We start from the raw sequence: 22,686 nt of genomic DNA, 5'->3' as shown, positions 1-22,686 counted from the left end.
GGAGCAGCGGCATTCCCTTAAAACAGGAACTAGATGGAAAGGGTAAAAAAAGTTCAGCTTCATGGGGTGGGGGGGGGGGCAGAGTGTCACCTCACTGGGGGAAGAAGGGGAATGAAGAAATCCTCGGCCTCTGCCCCTCCCCACAGGGCAATTCTTGCCCTTCCTAAGTGTGAGAAGACAAGCACCATCTACAAGACCGAGAACTCCATGAGATTCCTGGTGGCCACAAGTGTTTCTGAACTACTGACACTATGCAAGACCCACAACTCACATTAGCCCCTCCTCAATGCCCGTGCCCAGCGATCCACATGGCCCAACAGTCACACTCAAAGAGAAGCCAACTCTCCAGCCAAGCACAAAACACCAACACTCAACCAACGAGGAGAAAAGGTCTAATGCACCAGCTGCTGAGCGGCTGCACAGGCCACCTCCTAGGCCTGTGTGATTTGTGAAGTATCTGAACAGGAGGATGTGAAAACCCAGCTGAGGAGCACATGGGACCAGGCCCTTCTGTGCCCCTCATTTCCATCAGGAACCTGTCACACACTCTTTGAACACAGATGCTCTTGGCTTCGGAGGCCCCTGTCAGTAACATATTCCTTTGCTTGTTATCCTGCGCACACGGTTCCAGCTGGGTGTGTGAAGCCTGGTGCCTGTGCCTGCCCACATGCTGAAATCAAGGTGCTGTCATGCTGTGGGACCATCGCTCACTATGTGTTTGTACAGTACCTAGCGCACCAGGGTCTTGATCCCAATTGAGCCTCCACATGCAACTGCAGTGCAAAGAACAAGCTTCACCAGATCCCTTTGTCATTAGGCAAATAGAAACAAAACCAATTGTATCCATCCTAGAAACTCCCAGAAGGTGGAGATCAGCCCCACTTATCTGTCCCATCTAGCCAATCCCGTGAGAGCCAGAGCCTGTTCAGTCTCTACAGGACATTTACTAGGGTTTTCTGCAGTCTAGCTTCAGTGGTGTCCAGGGACGGGGATTTTAGTTCTCCCCTTGGGGAGATCTATTTCCTCAGATCTCACTACTGGGCAGTTTCCCTTGATGCTGAACATAAGTTTCCCAATTTCTTGTCGTCCCAGCTGGTACAACCTTAACAGGGTTAAAGTTATGGAAATAGCTGGAGAGCGTCCCTGCTACCATGAACACACACGCAGATGCTTAGGACTACAAGGACTGACTCTACGCAAGCTGATTCCTAAGATAGCACTTACCAGTCTGGCTTTCTGGGGGCGAGGTTTGCCAAATCCTAGGGGGAAAGGAACAAAGGAATTTTCATTAGGAGCAGCCAAACCAATGTAATGGAAAAGAGTGAGTTTACAAGTGTGCACAATTATATTTCAGACCAGGTATTGAAGATCAAGACACATACCACTTCTTCAATGATAGGCTCTGGCTTCGCGGCTTCTAGTTGGTCTTTCACCTTATCTTCCACTAGAGGGACCAACAGAACAACAAATGTTAACAGAGTGTCTCATAAGCATGAAGACGATGCTTCACTTTGGTATTTAAGAAGCTTTTACAAAACCGAACCCCAACAAACATGCTTTGGAAACTACTTCTGTACAAAAACATTCCCTTGCAACTTTTGCAACCCAAACATTGCACTCCAGAAGCAAAACTGACCATAAACCACGTGAAACTGACGTCCATTGTCTGAACCGAGAGAAATGCGAGAAGTGAACAGCCGCAGTACTGAAGTCAATTGGACTCAAACTGCGTTTGAATATAAGCTCTGCTGCTGTAATATTGGAAAGGAAATGGATTTGCTTATAACATGTGACTTGAGTTGACAATGTCAATCTAAAGCAAGCAATGATGCACAGGAGTGAGCGTTCCTGCAGAAGTAGCATTTCTAGAGCCCTGTCTCTCAACCTTTTGGATACCAGGGACTGGCTTGCTGCCTTCCTAGACTACAGTAAGGGGATCACAGGGACTGGCACCGATCCACAGACCGGTTGTTGAGAAACACTGTCTTAGAGGAAGGACGGAGCCCCACAGTCTGAAGAATTGATAAGATGATTGGTAAACTTTATTCCCAACTATTACTGTATTTAGAGTAATCATGGGAGACTTCCCACTCCATAGCTCTGTGGCAAGTTACTTTTAAACTCCTTTATATTATCCATCCCAGAACTCCGACTTACACACAGCATATGATACCCCCTTCCCTCCTGCAATGGGCACATCCACCACTGGGAATGAAACACCCCGACCGGGAGAGCTCTGAACTCAGAGAAGTACCTGAACTAGATTAAAATCCCTGCTTCAAAACCAATGTAAAGCCCCGAGTGGAACAAGAGACAAGGAGAAATCGACGGCAGAATTCCATCTTTCTTTCTGCCCAGACATTGCAAGAGGGAGAGGCCCGGACACTCCGAGCACAGCAATATTTACTGGAGGACACGACTCTGCACTTGAGAGAGCTATTTCTATCACATGCCCCCTCCCCCAGGTGTTAGAAATCCATTGAGGAGTGGTTTCAGAGTAGCAGCTGTGTTAGTCTGTATCTGCAAAAAGAACAGGAGTACTTGTGGCACCTTAGAGACTAACAAATTTATTAGAGCATAAGCTTTCATGGACTACAGCCCACTTCTTCAGATGCATATCGGTTATATGCATCCGAAGAAGTGGGCTGTAGTCCACGAAAGCTTATGCTCTAATAAATTTATTGAGGAGTGGGAAACTCTAGCCCGTTGGTTTAATTTGTCTCTGTTTTGTGCTTTCATGGATGCTCCCGGCCAGAGAGGAACCGGCTTTGAATGATGAAAACAAAAACACAAAAAGAAACCTGGAAAAGATGCAGTATGATTAGTGAAGGGTGCTGTCTGGCGGAAATCAAGGGTAGGGCAGACTCTACTCCCTTGGCAAACTCAGGCTAGGGCTACAATATGGTTAGAGCCCAATTCTGCTTAGAGCGTGGTTCAGTTCAGGCTACAGGAAGGAGCTCTCCCTATACCAATGGTTCTTAACCTGGGGCCCACGAGCTGCTTGCGGCCCAATCAGCACACAGCTGTGGCCAATGTGACATCCTCAGGGCCATACAGGATGTATATACAGTGTGTGGATATGGCCCACATAACACAGAGAGCTGCAAATGCAGCCCACAATGGTAAACAGGTTGAGAATCACGGCTCTATACTGTAAGACCAGGCCATGAGAAGGGATGACTTGCAGTGGAGAGATCCTCTCCATTTTGTTACCTGACCTCTACGTCAAACTAATTTACTTCTTATGTGGTTTTAAATGAATACACCCTGTTTTGATACATATCAGGATTCCTGACTTATCTCTGCCCTCCCCCAACAATCACTGATTTTAAACAAGCCTGCACCCCAGATTTCCATGTTTCAGCTTCAGAGCAACTCCCCTCCCAAGGCATACAGCACCACACAACACTTCCAGAGGCAAGGCTCCTGAAGGCAGCGTTGGGCTATTACAAGCCACTGACATTCTCTTTAAAGGAGATCATAGCTCTGTCGAGGGGCTGGTAAAGATGACCGGTTCTCAGACATCACTGGAAACAATCGAGGCAGCTATGCCCACTTCCCACTATTATAATTGTGGGAAAATGCCATTATTGTTTCGCAGGAGGGTAAACTACTGGGATTGTTTAGTCTCCAGAAGAGAAGAATGAGGGGGGATTTGATAGCAGCCTTCAACTACCTGAAGGGGGGTTCCAAAGAGGATGGAGCTCGGCTGTTCTCAGTGGTGGCAGATGACAGAACAAGGAGCAATGGTCTCAAGTTGCAGTGGGTGAGGTCCAGGTTGGATATCAGGAAAAACTATTTCACTAGGAGGGTGGTGAAACACTGGAATACGTTACCTAGGGAGGTGGTGGAGTCTCCTTCCTTGGAGGTTTTTAAGGCCCGGCTTGACAAAGCCCTGGCTGAGATGATTTAGCTGGGAATTGGTCCTGCTTTGAGCAGGGGGTTGGACTAGATGACCTCTTGAGGTCCCTTCCAACTCTTATATTCTATGATTCTATGAAACTATGAGATTCTGCCCACAGCTGAGATCCACAGAGGCCCCAGTATTTCTAATTATAGCCACCGCTCCCGCACTCCAGGGTATTCTTCTTCATCCTTTGCAAACTAATTCCTGACACTCCCATTCTTTGGCACCCATTTTAAAGAGCTCTCTTCTGTGAGGGTTTAACCCTGCCATGCTAGCAGCAAGACAAATAGGGATTTTTGTTTTACATGAATGAAGGGTAAGTGGGTTTTCAAGCTGGAGAACGGTGCCAGATTGAAAGCCCTGAACTTATGGCTAATATTTTCAAACATGGTTGCTTAAAGTTAGGTGCCTGGTTCTTGGAGCATGCTGAGCACCCATCAGCTCTCACTGACTTCCAGGAGAACTCTGCTCCTCTGAAAATCTAATGACTAATTTACAGGCCTGAATTTGGCTTTCCAGACCTAACTTTAGGCACCCACGTTGGGAACCTTTGGCCCGATGTTGTCTGCCCACAGAAAAGGTTTGGCGTGGGCCGTCGCCATGCAATCTCCTCCACGCTGCCACATTGATGTGCCTCAACCCCGACCTCAAGGGAGCCACCACTGGAGGGCGGTCTCCATGCTCCTTCAATCCTTGGCACATCTCCCGAGTCACTCAATGGAGCCTGTTCGTGACAGACACAGACTCCGGCTTAACAGAATTGGCTCTGAACCTCACAGACTCATTTTGCGCAGGCCATCCGACTGCCGATAAGTAGGAAAGCCCTTTCCATCGCTTCTAACCCGAGCTGGAGTCAAACCCATGAGCTAGAGAAGAAAGGATTGATTGCCCTGTTGAGAAGCCTCTGGCCCATTCTTTGGAGACATAAGCATAAATGACTTGGTAGTTACATCTGCTGGGAGGGGAAGCCGCGGTGTTGTTCCTGCCTATGCAGTCCCTACTCCTGCTCATTTCTCGCTAGTAATGGCCATGGCCTGTGGGAGAGGTTTATATGAAGTGCAAAAACCCGGGACATGGGCACTGAACCACTCTAGTCTAGTCTATATAGGACCAATCCACTGTCACACTCAGATGGCTTCTAAGATATAGGGACTATTTGCTCATTTCTCTGATACTGCTGGGAACGAGGATTTAATTCACCCTCCAAGCCATTTGAGGTTCCCCAACTGGGCACCGGGTACCACACAGCTGAGTTGGACCAAGTTCGACACTAAGACTGAGACCGTGGGAGGCGCAATAACAGTGTAAATACTGAAAATACTGAAAAGAGACTAATCGTTTAGACTAATCTCTTCAGAGCAGGGAGTGCAGCTTGTTCTAAATTCCCAGAGTGGCAGGCACATGCCCCTCACCATCTAGTTTAGAATAATAAACTGGACAGAAAAAAAAATCAGGCAGGTTTCCAATAGTTGGTTTGAACTGAAAAAGCAAGGACTGGTGATATGCAATCTTTCAGCTCACCGGGTCAAAGGCAGCGAAGGTCAGTGGCTTAACTGATGGACAGCTGTTTGGCAGCCAGCATCAAATGAGTATAGTGGATCTCCCTCCGGGGCCTAGTGGAAAGGATCTAGATGAAAACTATAACTGGGCCCTTGTTGGCAGCAGAGGCCAAGGATTGACGCATTCCTGCTACAGCAGTACCAGAGATGGTCTCTCCAGATAGGGCAACGTGGAGGAAATTGGACCTGTTGCTGACCCTGTCCTATAGGCAGAGGACTTCACTCTCCAAGGTGATCAATCCAGCATCTTTCACATCTTCTAAGTTTTGTTTTTTAAATGGGGGGAGGCATCATTCCCAAGCTCTCAAAAACTCCCTCTCCGGCGCCTACCTGAGGCCGGCTTGGCCTGAGGCACCTTCCTTTTCTTGAGATCTTCATCCTCAGGAACATAATTTCGCAGCTTGAGCTCCCTAGAAAGTAAGGGGAGAAAGCAGGAGACGTGTAAACACAGGCACCTTCCCCCTCAACGGGCTGCCACCATCTTAACTGACATGCACAAGAACAGAGATGCAGAAGCCAAAGTTCTCACTTTCTCTAATCAATAAAGAAGAAGAGCGACTTTGAACTAGATGGACACAATTGAGGCTGGTTGACCCTCAAAGTGAGGCAAATTCGACAGACCAGACACCTGCTCAATTATTTTCTCTGTGGCAAACAATACTTCAATAGGGAAGTCCTGGCTGTGCAGGGGCCCATATTTCACTGCTTCGATACACGTGGGATTTCACTGAAACAAGTGGGTTTGATTCTCCCAGCAGGAAAGCCCCAATGGGGTCCATTCGCCTGTGGCGTAAGGCCACTGCTGACGTGACTGAAGCCAACAGAGCCACAGCACTGGCATCCGGTCAAGGTGCAAGAAGGTAATGGCATATTTCAAGGTAAGATAATGTAAAGGTTAATTGGAATTGAACAGCCCTTGTCTGCCTCATATCCAGGGGGTTTAGACCCAGCTATTTATGGAAGGTGAGCTGAAAGCAACATGCAAAGAGAACGCAGTGTGGGTTTCTGGGCAGAGTTCTTCCACTCGGGCTGCGTGGAGCTGGCGGGCAGGCAGAGGGAAACTAGGCTCAGCACAGAGATGGGTGTTCATTAACCCTTTCCAGGCCAGGATGTGAAATAAAATAAATAAATAATTTAACGGCGATATCCCATCTCCTAGAACTGGAAGGGACCTTGAAAGGTCATCAAGTCCAGCCCCCTGCCTTCACTAGCAGGACCAAGTACTGGTTTTGCCCCAGATCCCTAAGTGGCCCCCTCAAGAACTGAACTCTCAACCCTGGGTTTAGCAGGCCAATGCTCAAACCACTGAGCTATCCCCCCCCCCAAAGAGTTCCAGAGATGCTACCAAGCCCCTCTCCTTTTGGGTCCATTTTTGGGTCCTTTTCATAATCTCTCTCTGGTTTAAGTCTATTGTTTTTAGGTGTTTCAATGCTAATGGAAGTCCTGACCCTGCACATATGTAGCTCTACTCATGTGTGTAACCTCATTACTTCAGTGGGATTACTTGTACATCATCTCGCACAGCAGAGGTCCATGACTGGGGCTCCCTGGTGCCACAGTCAGACAAATAACAACAATAAATAAGCATCTGCGTATGCTTTTGCAAAATCAGGGCCTTGGAAGGCAAGATCTCCGAGCAGGGACCTTGGCTCATGTGCTTGTGAACAATGCTAAGCAACAGCTGGTGCTATATAATAGTATTTTAGCCCATAAGGCAAATTAAGAAGATTAAACTAATCTAACACTTTAGATTGGTTTATCTGTTCAAGATGCTCTAAAGCTTTCAATTGGTTTAAATTGTTAATGCACCTTTAAGGCCCTCAGTTTAAACAGCAAAATACATTAAAAATTGTGGGGGAGGGGAAATGGACAAGCAGGTTAGAGAAAAAAACCAAGGGGAGGGAGCCAATCACGCTGTGCTAAAAACCATTTCTTAAATGATGCACCGGAGAGTAATTCCTACCTAGAAATTCATAGGTACCCTGCAATACCTAAGGGGCTGTGGGCTCTTCTATTTGTAATGAACCTTGAAATTAACTCACTTCTTGGTTAGGCATTCGCATCAGTCAGAACTGCCCTGGAAGAACATTTGACTGCTGCTGTTCCGCATATTGGATGACAAAACATTTTCATCTAGATCCCGCGTAAATAATGAATAGTATTTTTTCCTTTAAAAAAAAAAAAAATCAGTGATGGAGCAATTTGGGATTTTGCAACTTTTAATGGCCCACAAGAGGCCGTTTCCCACTGGATCCTAGGGCCTCTGTCTTTAAAGGCAAGTTCTACGTGACGTATGCCACCATTGCCTGTTCTAATCTGAAATCATTCTTGTCACACAAAAAGGGGCAGCATTTCACTTGCTACTGTCTGAATTCCTCCACCCAGCCAGCGGTCAATGGTGTTGGTCTGTCAGTTCTGATACTGGAAACCCATTTCCGGTGTTTTTAGTAGAAATGAAACAGATCCCACTAAATCAGCTGCACTGCACAGATTCAAAGTTTCTTTTGAAGTCTCACTTCTACTTTTGTTCATATTTTGGTAGCGTCAGGAGGCCCCAGCCAACATCAAGGTCCCGCTGCGTTAAGTGCTGTACATACATATAGTGAAAGCCGATCTCTGCCCCAAAGAGCTTACAGTCTACGTAAACAAAGCAGGCAGAGGGCAAGAGAAAGGGACAGAATCTACCCCCTTCCCCCACAGCGACAGGAAAGATAGACCAGTATTTAGGGTGCTAGCCTGGGACTTAGGAGACTCAGGTTAAATTCCCAGCTCTGCCACAGACTCCATGTGTGCTGCTTGGTCTTTCCACGCCTCAGTTCCCCAACTGCATGGGGATCACAGTACTTGCAAGGGGATTGGGGGAATAAATGAAAGTTTGCGGTGCTCAGATACTACAATGAGGGGGCCACATAAATATCTAAAATAAGCAGAAGAGCGGGAACCAAGCCCCAGAGCGAGTTAGTGACTTCCCCAAGAAGTTTGTGATAGAGCCTGGAACTGAGCCCACATCTCAAGTCCCCCCCACTCTAACATAACACCAAGAACCAGACCAACTTTCCCACCATTGGGCAGACACCGGTAGAACAAGGGCGATTAAAAGAAACAGATTCCAGCAGAGATTAGCATGGGCCTGAAATACAAATGGAGGCCAAACATTTCTCCCTTTGTGTCAAATGCAGGCCAGAGTTCATGGGATTCACCTTTAAACACGACAATTGTGCTTGTTGTGTAGTGCGCTTAGCGCTGGGAGAGCTGCTGGGGAGAAATCTTTCACGAAGCTGGGCTTGTAAAGGAAAGACTGAGGGGGGATGGGAAGCGACTGATTAACCTTACGGGACCAGGTGTGTTATGATGACAAGAACTGCAGTAGCTTGGGGACTCCCAAGGGTGTAGTCCCAGGGCCTGGCGTGATTAGTGGGTTTGCCAAGATTTCTAAGGTTAAAATGAAGGCAGCATTGGCCAATTGCTCTCGTCCAGGAGAGTCAGGATACTCAATACCTACGGAAGTGAGCGGGAGTAGCCAGGTGCCCCATGCCTCACAAGAACCTTGTGCTGCAGATAGCAATCACTAACAGTAGTGCCTTATGGTTGACTGATCACCTTCCAGAGGGCTTGCCAATCTTCAGTTCCCTCCCCGGGGCCGGGGGAATTTTAGCCCCATTACAATATACTGCTATTTATCCAAACAGCACGGGAAACATGGATTCTGTCTGGATAATGGAGAGAGCAGCCCTTCACCCCAGTCCTCTCCCTCAGTCAGAAACAGCTGGACAGGATACAGACTTCGCTGTTGTCACTACGCATGCACAGTAATGGCCCGGCAGCCGACTCCCCGGCTCCTGCGGCCGCTCGGCTCGGTGCGCGCATGCCCCAGCATTGGCTCCCTCGGGCCACCCAGGGAGCAGCACGGAGGCCGTGTCGAAGAGGGAGCTGGGCACCTTGGTTCTGCATAAGCTAGAGCGAGAGCTACAACACTGACCAGGTGAAGAGCAACTCCATGGCAGAGGGGTGGGAAGGAGGCGAGGGAGCAGTGAGTGGGGATATGCACACACAGGTGGCAGGGGGGTTCACAGCAGCAGCTGGGCAGGGGGTTTCACTAGGGGGTTCATGACAGCAGCTGGGCAGGGTAGCACATGGGCAGTTGTTTTGGGGGGTGCAGACAAGGAAGAGGTTCAGATAATAGGGTTTCAGATAAACGGGAGCAGACTGTGTATAGGTGGGGAAATCGAAGCAGAGAGGTGAAATGAATTACCCAAGGAGGGGGTCAGACATCGGAATAGGGATCGAGAGCACATAGCTTCCTTCTTATTCTCAGCCCACTGAACCACATCTCTCTCCATTGCAATGCATTTTTTTGTGCCTATGTGGGAAGAGGAATTTAATCAATAGAAGTTAATTTACTATCCTCGAGTCCTACCAGGAGAGCCAATTCCTTTCAGCAACTGCTCCTTTCATTCCTTCTGGTCCCAAATGATTGATCCATTTTTTTTTATATTTTTTTCGGAACAAGGCCCCAGTGCTGTTCACACAAACATCTCAGGGTTATTTATGTTTTTATTAACCGTCCCCACTAAGCAGAATTCAGTTGCCAGCCTGGCGAAAACATCAGTAACTAATTCATCCAGAAGGTAATTGGATGTCAGGCAGTGCTGTTAGACACTTGGCCGGCAGGCTGGATCTAGTACGCTGAAGGGGTTTCTCTCGCGAACCCAGCAGAGTCAGACGCTGCAGAATGGAAGCATTCATTTAAAAGTTTCTAGTCACTTTAGTTCATGTCAAGAAGGTTTTCCTGTGACCGGAGTGTAAACCAATGCAGACTTCCGGAGGTCAGCCACTCCAAAACAATAGCTCAGAGCGAACAAGTCAATGGGGTGGTACCATTAAGCCTAACTGTGACACTTGGCACGCCGGATTGCCAAATCACCATGTGGAATTTTGTGCCTAGGTGCGCATACAGCTGCCACAGCCGGGTGCTCAGACTGGGAAACTGCTTGGACAAGTGGCCAAACAAAGGGCAGAAAACAGCAACGGTCCTAAAAGCACTCCGCATAGTATTTCCCCCCCGCGCTTCACTTCCTACGGCTCTGCAAGCTTCTCTAGGCAAGCAAAAGCGTCAGCCCACGCAGAGCCACTTGCAGAAGATACATGAAGGCCACGTTCTATGGTCCTTGGGCAAACCTCCTATTCGCTGCTAGATTTCGAGAGGCCTCTGCGACCCTCATTTGGTAGGCCCACCTCCCACTTAACAGAGTTAAAACCCTAATTTGAAGTAAGAGGGGGAATCCTGGAGAAAAACAGACCTTTCCCAACCGTGTCCAGGAGAATTTCAGCCTGGCCTATGGCGGCCCCATGCCTTGTGCGGACCAAGGTGATCAGCCTGTAGGGTTTTACTGCTGGTGAAGTTTACACAAACCATTTCTATTGATACCGATATCAACCCAGGGCCGCAGGGTTGTGTGTTAGTGAACTGATCTGCTGACAAGGCAGAGCCAATTGGCCTCCTGGCAAGTTGCCCCTGCAGCCCTTGGTGCTGCAAGTCTTTGGCACCCTTAAACCCACTCTCCATCTGGGGATACGCAGCATATGGACCAGGTAGGGAGGAGGCTCTAGCCCAGTAAAGAGAATAAGGTTTAAATCTGATTCCCCAACAGAACATAAGAATAGCCAGACTGGGTCAGACCAAAGGTCCATCCAGTCCAGTATCCTGTCTGCCAACAGTGGCCAATGCCAGGTGCCCCAGAGGGAGCGAACCTAACAGGTAATGATCAAGTGATCTCTCTCCTGCCATCCATCTCCACCCTCTGACAAACAGAAGCTAGGGACACCATTCCTTACCCAGCCTGGCTAATAATCATTAATGGACTTAACCTCCATGAATTTATCCAGTTCTCTTTTAAACCCTGTTATAGTCCTAGCCTTCACAACCTCCTCAGGCAATGAGTTCCACAGGTTGACTGTGTGCTGGGTGAAGAACTTCCTTTTATTTGTTTTAAACCTGCTGTCCATTAATTTCATTTGGTGGCCCCTAGTTCTTCTATTATGGGAACAAGTAAATAACTTTTCCTTATTCACTTTCTTAGTTTAGTAATGCAGTTGAGTAATAACATAGCTTTTTGCCCATTGACGCTAAGCTGAATTCAAATCCCATGTCAGACTACAAACAAAAACATGGGGGTTTTATCACCGTTCGCCTCCGATGGAGATTTATCCCTGAGACAAAACGGCAAGAGCAGAATTTGTTCGGTGCTGCTCAGGACTGAGATAGCAGCAACGCCGTGGGCCAGGACTGAGGTGCACCAGCAGAGCCATGTGAGGGCCTGGGATAAGGACAGCAATGATGCTGCAGGTGCAGAAAACTATTCAGTGCCTAAATGTACTACACCCAGTTCCAGCCACGGCTTTTTGTCCCTCACTAAATTCACGCACAACTGTTTGAAACAAACAAAAAAGGATCCCTTTAATTGTTCAATATAAGACAATGCTATGCACCTGCCTCCCGTAATTATCCGTGCCCACTGTTCCTGGTAGCTGCCTCCCTGAGGTGCTCACGGACTATGGAGTTAACCCCCAAGGCTCCAGCGCTCATCAGGAAGAGACAGAGCTGGTGTATGTTAGTCTTTCCCACTCTCTGACTTCTTGCCCACCCTCACCCCGTGGTTCCTTGTTGATGATCTGTAATGTTTTACGGCAAAGAGGTAGCGTGATGCCAAATCAAACCTAGTAATTTATTGTAGGACATGAATAGACTAGGAGAGGAGGGATTAAATGTGCTATCTTGAAAAGCAAAGGCTTACAGAGGCTGGAGAGAGTGAAGTCAAGGTAACTGATTTCTCTAGCACGGTTTCATCCCCAAAAACAGATCACAAAGCACTTCACAGACGATGAGTTTGATTCAAATCGGGCTGAAGTCAACAGAAAGACGCCCACTGATGTCAGTGGGATTGGGATCACGCCCTATATTTAGGAGCCCTCCAATGCACTGCAGCCTCTTCTGGGGTGAAAGGCAACACCGGTTTAAGAGCACACAGCAATGCTACATGGCCATTTCGATGCTACAAAAAAACTTATTCGTTCTGCCAGTTACTAAAAAAAAGAAACCCCCTGTTAATGCAATGTTAAGGCCGCAGTGTTAAGGAATCAAAGTCAGACAATAAGGATGTTTAGACTGAATTAATGGCCTTATCTTTTCCCCATTTACCTTCTCTTTGCTCCTTCCCTCACAGGCCCATGCACTGTGATACAATTAGTAAATGCGATCACGTATTTCTCAGATACAACATAAGACACCTCAGCACCAGAGTGGAGGCCTATCGGCAAGACTGGCCCAGGTCCTCCATCACTCACACCAAACAAGGTGCAGCTGGGTAAGGCAAGCTCTTACTGAATTTACGGCATGACTGTCACCTGGGGTCTAATGAATCCACAGTGGAGTAGTGTCCTTTTAACTACATCTCTCTCTGTTTTTAATCTTTTACCATTTTTTGTACAAATGCTTTTGTAGTTCAACAGAAATACAGCATTATCCAGAGAACGCAGCTTCCTACCTCACGACTTCATAAACCCCACATGTGGGAATGTGCAGGAGAACTACTACGACTGCATGCACAACTGCAGTAATTGATCATCCAAATGACCAGGTCAGTAACTAATGGGGCAATAGTACACGACATGGTTCTTCTGAAAGCACAGGTCTGGATCATTTGGTTCCAGGCAACAAATACGCCCATTACATTGATCTGCATTATAGAGCACAGACATGGAACCGCAGTTAAGCCTTTCCACTACAAGTCCCCTTTTTGACTCTCATTGTACTACATCTAGCATCAGTTCTACTGGCACCTCCACTGGGGAAGGATTTCCTTAAGGGGTCAAAACCTCATTTTGAGGCATCAATCAGGCATCACCCAGGTGTGATGCAGCTGGTACTTGGAACTGCTGCACAGTAAAAATGCAGTTGACATTTGCAACCAATACAGAGTTTGAAGAGTAATTCCTATAAGATGTGAAGAACTAGCTTGATGCAAAACAGAGGATACTTACAAGGTGCTTAAAGCTTTCTCCAGCTTGTTTGGTTTTCACTCTAACAGTGTTGAGTGTTCCGCGCAGTGAACATTGTTTCCCAATTAATAAATGGGCTTTCAAAGTCTTTCGGTGATGCTTTTGCACACCATCTCCTCATGCCTGTCTGAAGTGTGCTGTAATTTGCCAGGAAATCTTCTGAGAGCAACTTCCTCAGATGCAGAGCCCATCACATGCTCCAGCTGCTATCACAAAGCAACCACTTGAACTCTCATTAACTAGAATGCTTAAAAAGGCAATACATTCGCATCTTGGTGAGGACGAGGTTAGTAGCGAGGAACAACTGTCTAGAACACTCGAGTGCACGCTTTTCGGTGAAGAGTAATTTTTGTTAGCGTTTTGAAAGGCAGAACGGGCAGAAGGCGCGGAAGCACTTTTTACTGAAGGGAAGGCAAGGGGAAGCTTGCAGTAGGAGGTAGCATTTATATGGACCTCGTAAATATTGCAAGGGCTCTGCTCCTGCAGAGTTTAGAAGCCATCCCCCACTGGCTCGTCTTCCTGCCAACCACCCATCCTCCTCCAATTCTGAAAGCTCACAAAACTTTAGACATTTCTAGATTCTTTCTACACACTCATTCCCTCAAGTCTTACTGCTCTAGATGCCAGCTGAAGACTACAAACAAGATGGTGCATCGTCTGCCCCAAGCCACAGCCAAAGCTCAATGGTTCATAATGCCCAAGAAGCCAGCTAGCTCCTATTCTGAAGCACAAGTGCCATGTTAGTGGTTTTCGGTTCTTGGGAAACGGTTGCTATGTTTAAGGAAGTCCTGCATGTCCTCCTAAGTATCTCAGCTGTTTCTGGGCATTTCCGTCAGAAGCCTCAGAGAAATACCATCTGGATTTGATTATTCACTGCACTTTAACTTCCCAAGCTGCTCCATAGCTTCATTTTTAGAGTCTTCAATTTCTGTTATAGCTACTCCAATTTGCTTTAAAAAAAAAAAGTGCCCTTGAAATGGAAACTCCTCACTGTCCTCTAAAGAGAGACTGATATAAAAGAATACTCCTCTGCTACTTCAACGTCCACTTATCTCTGGGTGGTCTAGGCCAGTAGTTCTCAACCAGGGGTCTGGGGCCCCTTAGGGGCCCTCAAGCAGGTTTCAGGGGAGGCCTCCAAGCAGCATTAGACTTGCTGGGACCCAGGGGAGAAAGCCAAAGCCCCACCACATGGGGCTGAAGCCCAGGTCCCCTATCCTCACCACCCAGGGCTGAAGCCTGAGCAATGTAGCTTCGTGGGGGCCCCTGTGGCATGGGGCCCCAGGCAACTGCCCTGCTTGCTACCCCCCTAACACCGGCCCTGGCTTTTATATGCAGAAACTCAGCTATTGTGGCACAGATGGGCCATGGAGTTTTTATAGGATGTTGCAGGGGGCTCAGAAAGAAAGAAGTTGAGAACCTCTGGTCTAGGTGGCCCACAGTCACACACACAGACTCTTTGCTTCAACATGTAAAGAATTTATGTATGTTACCTCGATCTTTTTACCTGGTTCTCCTGGAGTCACTTTGCCCTTTTTTTTTTTTTTTACACTTCCAATTTGAACCTTTACAGGCACATTTGTTTAATATGTCCCTGGCATTCGGACAAAGATTTCTGTATTTCTGAAAGAAGAATTTGCAGCCTTACATTCTTGAACTTTTCTGCTTTTGACTATTTCTACAGACAGTTCCACCACTAACCTGCTGTGTGTGACCTTGGGCAAGTCAATTTACCTCTCTCTGGTTCAGTTTACCCACGTACTATGTTCCTATCTCTTGGGGTGCTGTTTGTAAGTCATAGTATGGAAGGTGCTAAGATTTTCCTCCCTACCTGTTGTTGAACTTTCCCATGTTTTTATAACCCATTTCCCACATAGTTTTCAAGATTACCCTTTCATATCTACCACCATCTACTTCCTTTGGTATTTCTGGGTCTAGCAGCCATCCATCCATTCTTGACCCTCATTCTCAGTGGACTGGCTTGTTATGAAGGGTTCTTACATTTTCAAGCTACTCTATTTATCATATTTCACATTGTCATGCAGGGAATTTGCTGTATTTGCTCTGTTGTTGACATAGCAACCAAGAATTTTTTTCTGAGAGTATATTACCCCACTGTTAAAAATAAAATAAAAGATCTCTCATCTGGCTGAGATCACCTCTTGTCCAATCACAAAGAGAAGAGCTATACTACAGTACCACCTCCTGGGGCAGGAGGCAAATGCATCTCTAAAGGACCTGCCAACACAGAAGTCCAGAAACTACTGTCTGCTTAAAATGGTGCAGTTCTTTCCCATCGTGCCTGGATTCCTTACCCAAGGGAGGGCAGAAAGGGAACGAGAAACAAAGAGGGAACAGTAGCTCCCCACCGCCTTCTTCTCAAAGACAATTTATCTTCAGAATCAGTGTATTGCCATGCATTGTAGGTTGGCTGCTTTCACTAAAATAACTGAGCGTGTTGAAGCACATTCTCTCTTCCCCAAGCCGCTGCCTAGGGCTCCTTTAGGCACCTGTGGAATGTCAAAAAAACAAACACATCATTACCTGTCAGACCCCAAAACAACACAGGCTGGAGAGGTGTCTGGTTTCTCAAGAGGGATTCCTCAGGGACCACGTGAGCAAGGGGGAGATGGCCAATTCTGGATGCCGCTGAGCATGGTTGAAGTAGAAGAGCTTCAAGCACATGCAGGTGCCACGTGCCCATCAAGTCTCACATGATGCCTGGCCAGATTATTTGACACATTCCAACTGGATACAAATAATCTAACCACCAATTACAAAACAGATTTAGAACTACCCAAAGAATCGCAGAACCTGGGGCCAGCCTGGCAGCATATCAGAAAGAGCTGCGCTGATAGACAAAATCCAAAACCTGACCCTAGCTAAGGCATGCGTCGGCATTGCATCGAGGAGCCATATTCCCAAGTTACTAATTGCCGCAATTCTATCTGGAAAGGACCACGTATCATCCATCCCTTACAACGACTTCCTTACTTGGTTGTCTCAGACACACGCTACCAACCGTGCTGCAGGCATGGAGGGAACCTTTGTGCAAAGAGACTGCCCCCGTCGAACTCGAGTAGCACCCCAGCAGTGACAAGACAGGCAGATCATGAACTGTGCTGCTAGGCAATGCCACACCCAAAAGTCTGCTGTCAAGAATTTGCAGGGCTGGCCGAGAACGCTTTCACGCTAAGGTCTTTCAGCTGCACTGTCCCTGCTGCTTGGAGCTGTCGTGGTGGATATGGGGATAGGGCTCTGTGCAGTCAATCGCTGTTTACCACTGTTTGTTGGACCAGCTAATACTTCTGTGAGGCCTTCACCATAAAACCCAGGTAGAGCCTGTTGCAACAGTCTATCCTCGACGGAGGCCTTTATCGCTATCACTTGGTGCTCAGCTGAAGGAAGGGGGCACATATAGCTAGCCTCAGGAGTGAAGCAGCACTGAATCCTGTAGGACACAAAGTCCAAGCACCACCTTGACATTGGCGGATAGGCGTCCTCAGAGGGAGGGATCAAAGCTCCTGACAGTTCCTAAAAGTACTTCTCCTCTCTACCAGCCTCACTTTGGTTTTATCCAGGTTGGGAAGAGTCAACTGCTTTTTATCCCTCATCTAACCACTCAGGCACTGGGACAATTGCTTATGCGGAATTTAGACTGGAGTCTGTCCTCACTTCCAGGAATGGCAGCAGGTGAGAGCACTGTGGAGGTGACACATGCTCGGACCCTGGCAACAAAAGGATGAAGATGTCATCAAGATGTCAGTCAAGGGCCCCACACTCGGCACGTCAGGATGACATTAACAGACTCAACTCTCACTACCAGGACAACGGGCCACTAACAACGTGTCCACAGGGGTAAACAAACACAGACCATCATTAAGGGTCAGATGTTATCCCTGCATATAGCAACAGTGGTCTCTCCTGTAGAAAAGTAGCTACAATAGCCAAGAAATAGGTACCATCTTCCAAAGCACAAAGGAACTGTATTTGCATAGAAGCTGTTCCTGGTATCACCCTTGTTGTTCCTCCTTTCCAATCCATTGCTAGGCAGGTTTGCCATCTTATTTTTTGTGTATGGAATCTGAAGACTGGTTGTTTCAACCTGACCCGTGACATCCTGCCATAAACCAGGGGAGAGTGCACTTCACAGCCCTGGCTTCCTGCAACTCCTCCCAGGAAATTATTCTCTGCAAGCAGCACTGTGTGGAGTTGTAATTCTTCAGGATGACTAAGTGCTGAAATGCCAGCAGCGGATTAATTACAGCCTTGTGAAGTTTAATTGCTAGCATGGCTGGTTAAGTCACAGGTCACGCCTTTCACTCTCCTCCACCCTTGCCGTGCATTCTTTGACATTCCTCACGAGCCCGGTTTGCAGAGTTACGGCATAATTTCCAAGCTCAGAGCATTTCCTTCATGGGGTGGAGGTTTAAATCATCAGTGAACGATGGTTTATGGGAGTCTGAGGCATGAGATCAATAGTCGCAAGAACAGCCCTACCTTACATAAGTAACCTGCTTTCTCCAAATCATAGAAAGGGCCAGAGTCCACCCACACCCATCCTTTGCAATTGCAGGACATCGGCCATGGGAGTGACAGCACACAATTGAGCCTAACGGTTGTTCCCTGATCAAGAGTCTGGAGAAAGACAGACTATTTATAGATCAAGCACACAAGCTCCTTGCCACTATGTTCAAGGTGAATCACCAGAGTCAAGTTCGGTGATTAAAGATGCATGGGAGTAAGAACTGCCCTGGGTTTGACACTTTTGTAGAGAGGCCTATTCAGCACTCACTTCTGTGTTGGTATCTTGCAGCACAAAAGCTTGAGGAAAGAGTAGGAATAGAAGGTTTCTTAGGCCTTGGCTACACTTGCGAGTCGGGGCGCATTAAATCGGCCCCGGGCGCCCTAACTCCCGAGGTGTCCACACTGGCAAGGCACGTAGAGCGCCCGGACTCCGCAGCTGGAGCGCCCCGGTACGCCACCTCCACGAGAAGCATAGAGCTTGCTGCACCCGGGCTGGAGCGCTGCGGTGCCAGTGTGGACGCCCTGGTCGATTAATGCGCTCTGATCGGCCTCCAGGAAGTGTCCCACAATGCCTGTTCTAGCCACTCTGGTCATCACTTTGACGTCTACTGCCCTGCCCTCAGGTGACCAACTTTCAGACCCGCCCTTTAAATTCTCTGGGAATTTTGAAAATCCCCTTCCTGTTTGCTTAGCAAGGCATGAAGTGCTCTCAGCGCATCTTTCTAGGTGACCATGCCTCCACGCGCCAGGCGATCCCCAGTATGGAGCAATGGAGAGGTACTGACCTCATCAGTGTTTGGGGGGAGGAAGCTGTCCAGTCCCAGCTGCGCTCCAGCCGTAGGAATCACAATACCTGTGGACAGATATCAAGGGCCAGGATAGAAAGGGGCCATGACTGGGACACACTGCAGTGCAGGGTTAAAGTGAAGGAGATGCGGAGTGCCTACCACAAAGCGCGGGAGGCAAACCACCACTCCGGTGCTGCCCCCACGACCTGCCAGTTCCACAAAGAGCTGGACGAGATACTTGGGGGCGACCCCACCTCCACTCCGAAGAGCACCATGGACACTTCAGAGGCCGTGGCAGCCCAGAGTGCAACAAGGCAGGAGGAGGAAAGCGGGAGCGAGGGTGCTGAGGAGGAGGGGGGCCCAGAGCCAGAGGACGGCACGGCATCCCTAGATGCATGCAGCCAGGAGCTGTTTTCAAGCCAGGAGGAAGGTAGCCAGTCGCAGCAGACAGCAGAGGAGGTGCCTGATAAGCGGCTTTTATTTTGAGAAGGGAGTTGTTGGGTGTGGGCTGTTGGGGCGAGGAGGGCTGCAGAAAGAAGGGTTGGGGCTGCGTGCATGCCTAGATGCGGAATAGGGCGTTGATGTGCTCTCTCACATCGCGGTAATCGGCCTCAGTGATCTCATCTAAGGTCTCATGCAGAAGCTGGGCAATCCGCTTGCGCAGGTTCCTTGGCAGAGCTACTGTGCTCCTTGTCCCAGTCAGGCTAACATGTCCGCCCCACTGTGCCGTGAGGGGCGGGGGGGGCCATTGCTGCACACAGGCAAGCCACATATGGGCCAGGGCGGAAGCCGCATTGTTGCGGAAGACCCTCCCTTGCTTCCCAGGTCACCCTCAGCAGCAAGGTATCTTCCAGGACGAACCCATCCTGTGGAAAATGTGGGGACAGGGTTGAGCATAGTGGCCCCCTGCAGCTGTTGGCTCTCCCCAAGACACAGGACCCCAGAGGACAGTACGGCCCTGGAACAATCAGTCCCTCCTGCCCCTGTGGTTACTCACTATTTCGGGGATCTTGTGGTTATGTGCGCTTGGGACAGGCAGTTTGTGCTACTGTGTGCAATGTACTTGTCTTTAAGATCAGCCGAATCGTTGCTCTGTCTAGTGTGAACAATGCTGCCTCTGTTAAATGTTGCATTTTGGCTTTACAGATGCAATCTTGAGATCCCAGCTGTCCTTGTTATCAACGGCTGAAAGGCTGCACAGATTCAGGAAGCGGCCACGAAGAAGCAAGGAGGACCTTCTCAATGAAGTCATGCAGCAGTCTCTTACTGAAAAATCAAAAGCTACAGGAGTGGCAGGAGACCGAAAGGAGAATGCGGCTCGCCGGCAACAAACCACGGAGCGGCTCCGAAGCATTATGGAGCGCCAAGCGGACTTGACGCAGGCGCTCGTAGCACTGCATATGGAGCAGATCCGCCCCCTCTTCCCCCCCCCCCCCCCCCCCGCAGCCCTTGTCCCAAAACTCTTTCCCTTGCGCCCCCATGTCACCACCAACCCACTTTCCCCAACATCCGGTTTCTTATCACCACCAGCTGCCTCCAACACCTGTAGCTTCATCACCCAACCCTGCAAGCTAAGACCCTTACCCACTGCACTCAACTCCAATCACCATGCGTTTTAGCCAGCCTGAAGTGCAGCACTCATTGCACGGCACTCCAGACAGAAAGGCTGAATATGATAACAGGACATACGCAAATCTGTGATTGTTCCCTTCCCCACCCTGCCCCCTTCCCTCCTCCCACACAGCACAGATGTGTCATGCCATGTGTGTTTCTCCGGCAGTTGTGTTTCTTTTCAATAAATGATTTTTCTGGTTTTGGAAACATTCTTTATTGCATTAAGTAAAAGATACCGTAGCCCAGGAAAGCAACAGGCACCGCTCGTCAGTGCATCATACGTAGCAAACACAGATGCATGCTAGCATTGGAGCCACTGCACTTCACCAAACATTACTGGTGGTTTTCAGCATCAAATGGCTCCCTCAAGGCATCCCTAATCCTTACGGCCCCGCGCTGGGCCCCTCTAATAGCCCTGGTCTCTGGCTGTTCAAATTCAGCCTCCAGGTGTTGAACCTCAGCGGTCCATGCCTGAGTGAAGCTTTCACCCTTCCCTTCACAAATGTTATGCAGGGTACAGCACGCAACTATAACCGTAGGGATGTCGTCATCGGCCAGGTCCAGCTTCCCATACAGATAGTGCCTGCGGGCCTTTAAACAGCCAAAAGCACACTCCACAGTCACAGTCATTCTGCACCGACTCAGCCTGTTGTTGAACCGCTCCTAGCTGCTGTCAAGGCTACCTGTGTAGGGTTTTGTGAGCCATGGCATTAAAGGGTAAGAGGGGTCTCCAAGAATCGCAATGGGCATTTTGATCTTCTGGTCCAGGAAGAAAGTCCCGCCTTGTAGTTTCCTGAACAGGCCTGTGTTCTGAAAGATGCATGCGTCATGCACCTTTCCAGACCAGCCTGCATTAATGTATGTGAAATGCCCACGGTGATCCACAAGCACCTGGAGAACCATCGAGAAATTCCCCTTCCAATTTATATACTCGGAGGCTAGGTGGTCTGGTGCAAGAATTGGAATATGCGTCCCATCTATCGCCCCTCCGCAGTTAGGGAAACCCATTTGTGCGAAGCCATCCACAATGTCACGCACGTTGCCCAGAGTCACGGTTCTTCTGAGCAGGATACGATTAATGGCCCTGCAAACTTGCATCAACACAATTCCAACGGTAGACTCGTCCACTCCAAACTGGTTAGCAACCGATTGGTAGCTGCCTGGAGTAGCCAGCTTCCAGACTGAGGCACCACGCGCTTCTCCACCGGCAGAGCAGCTCTCAATCTTGTGTCCGTGTGTCGATGGGTGTGGGTGAGCTCAGCACACAGTCCCATAAAAGTGGCTTTCCTCATCCGAAAGTTTTGCAGCCACTGCTTGTCATCCAAGACTTGGATGATGATGTGATCCCACCACTCAGTGCTTGTTTCCCAAGCCCAAAAGTGTTCCACAGTGGTGAGCATGTAGGGTGACCAGATGTCCCGATTTTATAGGGACAGTCCTGATTTTGGGGTCTTTTTCCATATATAGGCTCCTATTACCCGCCACACCCGTCCCGATTTTTCACACTTGCTGTCTGGTCACTCTATGACTGTGACATGTGAATGCCACAAGCAATTTCATGTCATATGCGTGTCGACATCATCGTGGGACTCCTCACTGTCACTTTGCAGCTTAAGGAATAACTCGACTGCAATTCGTGACGTGCTGGCGAGACCCATCAGCATATTCCTCAGCAGTTCGGGATCCATCCCCACAGACTGAAAGGGAAGACAGAGCACGCAGTACAAAAAACGTTGAAAGATGGCGCCAAATGTGGACGAAAGCATAGGGATTGCTGGGATGCGAAGCGATGCATCAAGGGGCATTGGGACAGGACCCAGGATGCCCCGCGCCCTTCCTCCCCCTTCCCATTCCGGTGCTGAGGCTTGTGGGAAGAGATGCTCTGTGGGATAGCTGCCCATAATGCGCCGCTCCGAATGCCGCTGCAAGTGCCGCAAATGTGGCCACGCCACTGCGCTTGCAGCTGAGTGTGAACCCACGGCAGCGCTTTCCCTGCTGCTGTCTCCAAGGGCTGGTTTAATTCCCGGCGCTCTACATCTGCAAGTGTAGACAAGGCCTTAGCCTAGAGTTTGTCAGGAAAATGGAAAAACATCCAATTGATTTGGCCACTGACAACTAGCAAATATGAGAACAGTGCATGTTAAGTGCTTTTCTATCTATACTCTATGGTTTAAAATAAAGCTGCTGAAGTTTATGGTTAAGAACTCTTTAAAGCATAACTGTTTAAATAGACTTA

At 48.6% G+C, this 22,686-nt stretch overlaps 1 protein-coding gene across 2 annotated transcripts in view; it reads right to left on the bottom strand.

Moving 5' to 3' along the window:
- CCDC12 (coiled-coil domain containing 12) overlaps positions 1–22,686 on the bottom strand; it is a 77,233-nt gene that overhangs the window by 3,680 nt on the left and 50,867 nt on the right. For both annotated transcript variants that reach the window (XM_034759760.1, XM_034759761.1), the window contains exons 3-5: positions 5,797–5,876; positions 1,383–1,444; positions 1,225–1,259 (exon numbers count right to left, since the gene is read on the bottom strand). In XM_034759760.1, coding sequence (XP_034615651.1) covers positions 1,225–1,259; positions 1,383–1,444; positions 5,797–5,876 — 177 coding nt within the window. The remainder of the gene's footprint in view (positions 1–1,224; positions 1,260–1,382; positions 1,445–5,796; positions 5,877–22,686) is intronic.

The sequence above is a fragment of the Trachemys scripta genome, chromosome 2, assembly GCF_013100865.1.
Source record: "Trachemys scripta elegans isolate TJP31775 chromosome 2, CAS_Tse_1.0, whole genome shotgun sequence".
Taxonomy (NCBI): Eukaryota; Metazoa; Chordata; order Testudines; family Emydidae; genus Trachemys; species Trachemys scripta.
Note: the sequence above shows the minus strand (reverse complement) of the source record. Positions and strands in the feature narration are given on the sequence as shown.